General features: G+C 36.5%; 1 protein-coding gene across 2 annotated transcripts in view; it reads left to right on the top strand.

Annotated features, from left to right (window-relative positions):
- Positions 1-5,598, top strand: part of LOC137625806 (uncharacterized) — a 33,446-nt gene extending 27,848 nt beyond the window's left edge. For both annotated transcript variants that reach the window (XM_068356687.1, XM_068356688.1), the window contains exon 6: positions 4,563-5,598. In XM_068356687.1, the coding sequence (XP_068212788.1) occupies positions 4,563-4,596 (34 nt within the window). In that variant the 3' untranslated portion in view covers positions 4,597-5,598. The remainder of the gene's footprint in view (positions 1-4,562) is intronic.
- The last annotated feature ends 1,181 nt before the right edge of the window (positions 5,599-6,779 follow it).

Genomic DNA, 6,779 nt, shown 5'->3' on the forward strand with positions numbered 1-6,779 from the left:
AAAACTATATGCTCCCCCAAATCCTCCATCCTTAGCTCAGAAAGATGGTGAGGTTGCAGCGACCAAAGAACCTAACGAGTTAGAGTGGGACTTGCACCCCAGTGTGGCGTTCACCTGTCAGGGACGTTACCACATCAGCCACCACAACCCCCTTGTTTCTACAACAAAAAACATAGATTTCTTAATAAGGAAGGAATATGAATGAATTATGTTTCATTGTATTCTATACTAAGGGTTAGGGTTGTGGTGGCCGATGAGGTAACATCCCAGACTGGTGAACGCCAGACTGGGGTTCAAGTCCCGCTCAAACTCGTTAGTTTCTTTACTCGCTGCAATCTCATCATCCTTGTGAGTTAAGGATGGGGGGCGGGTGTTTGTGGGAGCCTATAAAGTAGATCTATCTGCTGAGTCATCAGCAGCCATTGCCTTGTCCTTCTTGGTCCTAGCTTGGGTGGAGAGGAGGCTTGGGCGCTGATCATATGGATAGATTGTCAGGATCTAGGGCATTTTCCTGCTTGATAGGGTAATGTCACTGTCTCTTGCTCTCCCATTCATGAGCGACCTTTAAACCTTTAAACCTTTAAGATCAAGATTTAATCAGCACATTTTCACACTCGATGATTCAATTGAATGACCTAACCCTTATTGAGTAGTTACCCCTTTTGTACTGATCATGCCTGGATTTCATTAGTAAGGAAGACTGAGCAGCCTGTCCCTGATGTATCTTACTCATGTAAGATTTATATGAAATCTTAAGCAGACTGGAAAGGGATTTTGCATGATCTTTTGGGCTTGAATTGATCACAATTGTATAGTAGTGTTGATCCTGTAGTAACTTTGAATGAGAATCCAGTCAGCATAATTAAAAGGCGTATCCCTTCTCGTGTACTAAGGTACAGAGTGAAGGACAAACCATGGTTCAATGATGATTGTAGACGTGCTTATTTAGAGAACCAGGAGGCATATCATCTTTGGTAGGGTAACAGATCAGATTTAACATGGAATAACTATACTCGGCTTAGAGCTTTTGCTCAGAGAGTTTATGCTTCAACTGAAAAAGAATACAATTTAACCATAAAAGAAACCCTTTATGGTACAACCCAAGAGCATAAGTGGTGGACTACCCTTAAATCTACACTCTTTGGTGTAGATGCAATAGTTCCTCCTTTACTTAAACCACGTGGTTCTGTCACTCATTGTCCAAAGGAAAAGGCAACCTTTAGGCAGATGTGTTTGACAACAAGCAGAGTAATGAGAAACTCGAACTTCGTCATTCCTGTTTCCTTGAGGGTAAACTAACTAGTTTAGCTTTTCGATCTCGTGAAATTGAAGCTCTCTTGATGTACCTTGATGCATATGGAGGTGTAGACCCAGGTGGTATTTTTCTTTTGAGATACTACCGCTAGAGAGTTTTGGAATCCTTTGACTGGTCAAACAGAACTACATTGGATCCTTCTCTTTGGTTACGGTTCTTTACTTTTGCCTTCACATACACCGAATAATCTGGCCTATTCTGGACAGATTCTCGTCTGTCCTCATACACCTGACAACACTGAGATTACCAAACAATTCTTCTTCACCAAAGGGGTTAGCTACTGCACTGTAATTGTTCAGTGGCTACTTTCCTCTTGGTAAGGGTAGAAGAGACTCTTTAGCTATGATAAGCAGCTCTTCTAGGAAGGGACACTCCAAAATCAAACCATTGTTCTCTAGTCTTGGATAGTGCCATAGCCTCTGTACCATGGTCTTCCACTGTCTTGGGTTAGAGTTCTCTGGCTTGAGGGTACACTCGGGCACATTATTCTATCTAATTTCTCTTCCTCTTGTTTTGTTAAAGGATTTATAGTATATATAGGATATATTTATTTTAATGTTGTTACTGTCCTTAAGATATTTCATTTTTCCTTCTTTCCTTTCCTCACTGGGCTATTTTCCCTGTTGGGGTCCCAGGGCTTATAGCATCCTGCTTTTCCAACAAGGGTTGCAGCTTAGCAATTAATAATAATAATAAAGACTACAGATTTTTAGCTCCAATGTATCTGTTATTTTGCGCAAGTTAGCAAGAAGAGGAGCTTTTAGCACTTGTTGGAGAATTGGTTATGTTACTCCACTTTGTAGAGATGCTTGTGGTAGCTCAAGTCCAACTGATTATCGCCAAATTTCCATATCTCCACGTTATCTAAAGTTTTTGAACGTCTTTTGGCAAAACTTCTTAATAGGATTGCTGAAGGTAATCATCTGTTCCCCAGCTTGCAATTTGGTTTTCGTAAAGGCCTTGGAGCATGTGATGCCCTTCTTACAATCTCCAATGCTGTACAGAAATCCCTTGATTGTGGTCAGGAAGTTCGTATGATTGGCCTTGATTTTAGTGCTGTCTTTGACCGTGTTAATCATGATGCCCTTATTTTCAAACTCAAACAGTTGGGAGTGGTTAGGTCGTTTCTTAGCATCCTTATTGAATTTTAAGTAATAGATCGCAAAGAGTTGTTGTTGATGGGCACCATAGTGAGTATATGAATGTGATATCTGGTGTGCCTCGGGGTAGTGTTCTTGGCCCATTACTTTTCATACTATATACACATGACATGTGGTTTGGTCTAGAAAACAAGCTTGTTGCATATGCAGATAGTGCTACTCTCTTTGCATCAATTCCATCATCTGAATGTATATCTGGGGTGGCTGAAACCCTTAATAGACATCTAGCTAAAATTAGTGCATGGTGCAAATTATGGGGTATGAAGTTAAATCCTAACAAAACTTAAAGTATGATTGTAAGTACGTCAAGGACCGTGGCTCCTCAACATCCGTATCTCAGCATTGATAATATTTCTTCAACTTTGTATGACTTAAAATTTTACGTGTGATTCTCAACAGCAAAAATACTTTTAAGAAACATATTCGGTCTGTGTCTTCTTTGATTGCACAAAAAATTGGGTTTTGGTGATCAATATATTCTGAAGAAGTGTTTTAATTGTTTCATTTTACCTTGTTTCGAGTATTGTTCTCCTGTCTGGTCTTCCGCTGCTGATTCTCATCTTAATTTGTTGGACAGAAACTTACGGTCTATTAAATTTCTTCTTCCTGATCTAGATATTAATCTCTGGCACCGTCGTTCAATTAGTTCATTATGCAGGTTGCATAAGATTTGTTATAATTCTGACCATCCTTTACATTCAGATCTTCCTGGACAGTTCTATCCTGTTCTTAATACTAGGTATGCAGTTAATTCTCATAATCAGGCCTTCTCCATCATGAGGCTCAATACTACACAGTGCTCTAGAAGTTTTATTCCAGCTGTGACCAAGTTGTGGAATGATCTTCCTAATCGGGTAGTTGAATCAGTAGAACTTCAAAAGTTTAAACTCGCAGCAAATGTTTTTATGTTGAACAGGCTTACATAAGTCGTTTTATAGTTTATATATCAAATATCTGTTTTAAAGTTACTAATATTTTTTAAATGTTTTATCTAATTTTCATTACTTCTTATATCGTTTATTTATTTCCTTATTTCCTTTCCTCACTGGGCTATTTTTTCCTGTTGGAGCCCTTGGGCTTATAGCATCTTGCTTTTCCAGCTATGGTTGTAGCTTAGCTTGTAATGATAATAATAATAAAAATTGAAATATCAACTTTTATCTTCGATAAGTTATGTTCAAGATTTTTCGTTCACGATACATTCCCGAGAATCTCTGTCTGATATTCCCTCCAGGTCAAAACGTCAGTAAAATTAAGTCCTCTGAATATACCATAAACATTAAGTCTCTTTAGTAGCTCAAAGTTGCAACATTTCAGATTGGACTAAATTCTTAGAGTCAAACAATCTAATATAAACATTAATATTTTAACAAACTTAGTTATAATAGAAAAGTTTCGCATACACACCCAAAAGTATATTGTCATCTGAGGAATAACAATTTTTGATGTATACACCTAAAAGTATATTTTTATCTGAGGAATAACAATTTGTTATATTTTCCTTTTTCTTAGAATATCTATAATAAATCACTTCCATATCTCCACGTTATCTAAAGTTTTTGAACGTCTTTTGGCAAAACTTCTTAATAGGATTGCTGAAGGTAATCATCAGTTCCCTAGTTTGCAATTTGGTTTTCGTAAAGGCCTTGGAGCATGTGATGCCCTTCTTACAATCTCCAATGCTGTACAGAAATCCCTTGATTGTGGTCAGGAAGTTCGTATGATTGGCCTTGATTTTAGTGCTGTCTGTGACCGTGTTAATCATGATGCCCTTGTTTTCAAACTCAAACAGGAGTAATGTGTTTAGAAGGGTTATAGATTCTTTCAAATGCAAAATACCTTTGCTAATGAGGAGGGAGGTTTCTGGTCGAATGTTAGTTTGGGCATTTAAACTATTGATTAGGAAATTAGGTTGTCAGGAACTATTCCTCGCGTTGACGACTCCACAAAACAAGATGGCAACTAGAAATTCCTTCCTTAAACAGTCATACACATTTCTACATATTTTACAAATTACTATTTGAATGGTAGATAGGAAACTCTTGCGACATCAACTTTTTTTTAATTTAGATTATCTTTATCAACAGGATATCTGATCAAGACATTTGGAGGAAATGGTGAACCGGGAGAGGACCTTACTTGATTTCAACGAGACTTCGAGAATTTAGCAAAACTCTTCATTGATCTGATGTTTCCAAAAATAGGGAAAGCTGGTGTGTCTTCGTCCGCCTACAAAAAATGTACTGGAGCTGATATAGACAGAATTTGAGAATCTGGTTCACCTGTTTCTCTAGGCTTCAAAATCTTTGTGTAAATTAATATGCATTTCATTGATTCATGAATATTGTTGTGGAACAAGAAAAGGGTCCAGAAACTTTATTTGCATGTGAGGCTTTAGCCGAGTCAAGACACCGAGGTTAGAATTGGTAGAATTGCCGATTAAAATAGAGTTTTTCTCTTTATGATACAAGACAGCCTTCTCATTATTATTATTATTATTATTATTATTATTATTATTATTATTATTATTATTATTAGTTAAGCTACAATCCTAGTTGAAAAAGCAGGATGCTACAAGCCTAAAGGCTCCAAAATGAAAAATAGCCCAGAGACTAATGGAAATAAGGAAACAGATAAAACAGTGTGTTGGAGTGTACCCCCAATCAAGAGAACTCTAACCCAAGACATGGGAAGACTATGGTACAGAGGCTATGGTATTACCCAAGACAAGAGAACAAATGTTTGACATCTATCTTTACCAATTGGAAAGTAGACAATGAACAATTGCAGTGCAGTAGTTAACCCCTTGAGTGAAGAATGTTTTTGGTTATCTTGTCAGGTGTATGAGGAAAGAAGAGATCGTGTAAAGAATAAGCCAGAATTTTCGGTGTATGTACACTTAGATTCAAAAGTCCACCGACACTCAGGGAGAATCGCTCGTCAGAGGTCTCTAGTGTTACCATGACAAAACAAATAAAGAGTTGCATTTCTTACTACTTCATAGGAAATAGGCGGAGCCTTGCCCAAGCTCAGCGAACGCTGGAAAATATTACAAATCTTGTTGCCATATTTTATGCTATGGTATCATTTGACATCTCAACTATCCAATTCAAATACACAAAACACTCACACATTATCATATATATATATATATATATATATATATATATATATATATATATATATATAATATAATATCTAGAATCTGCATAAGTATGTAGATATTAATGGAGTGGCATAACTTAACAATTCCTTCCGTTAACAGCTACATTAGATTGATCAGAGATCTGACATCAGTCTTGTTCCAGTTTCATTTATGGCTCGATGCTATAAAGTATTCATAAAAACGCCATAAATAAGTTATACGAGCCTTGACGACATTCACAGAGAGAGAGAGAGAGAGAGAGAGAGAGAGAGAGAGAGAGAGAGAGAGAGAGAGAGAGAGAGAGAGATTACAGTAAAGAATGTAGTAATTGGTCACCATATAAATTGATTTCTAGACATTCATGCATATCAGGAGAAATTTTCGCTTGATATTGTAATGTTTCCAATAAAAATTATCGTATTATGCTTCCAAAAACTTAGTTTTAGAATGCTAAATTGATTGCTAAAGACTTTCATAGGCCTTTAGATATTCATAGATAGGAACATTCTGGAATACATAAGGATACTTTACTGAAAAATATTTCCCAAGTCATTCAGATTCAAGGGGATGTGCCAACTCAGTCTTTAGTTCGCAACCCACTTGCCCTTTATTCATAAAAGTTTTTACTTTTCCTTTTCCGCCCGTATTTGTGGCTAAGAACGGTTGGCATTGGCATTTAAACTAGAATTTTAAATATATACTGTAAAATCTTTGCTGTGTTGCTAATTCAATCTTTATTACAAGCGCTTTAATTTGCTTGATAATTACTGAGGCCCTATGACAAAATTGGAGATAGTTGTCATTGAGTAGAGATAACAGTATTATTTTGTTGGACTTAAATTCTCATCCACATAATGGTACCTTTTGGAACAATAATAGCTTTAATTAGAGAGTCGTTGTCTTCTGAGTGTTTGAAGGATTCGTTAGAAAGAATCCTTATACCAACATTTGTCCGCCTCGAAGTTATTCTATTTACTTACTATAGATCATTATGTTCTGTAGTCCTCCATATACCACAAGTTTTCCAATTAATATACTCATTACAAAAGTACTCTGCAGGATAATTCATCCGTTTGCTTTAAAATCAACCAAGATATTTTCGTTAACGGGAATAATTATAAAGAATGTGATTGAAATTGTATAAAAAAGGTGAGTGAAA

This window comes from Palaemon carinicauda, chromosome 2, assembly GCF_036898095.1.
Source record: "Palaemon carinicauda isolate YSFRI2023 chromosome 2, ASM3689809v2, whole genome shotgun sequence".
Lineage (NCBI taxonomy): Eukaryota > Metazoa > Arthropoda > Malacostraca > Decapoda > Palaemonidae > Palaemon > Palaemon carinicauda.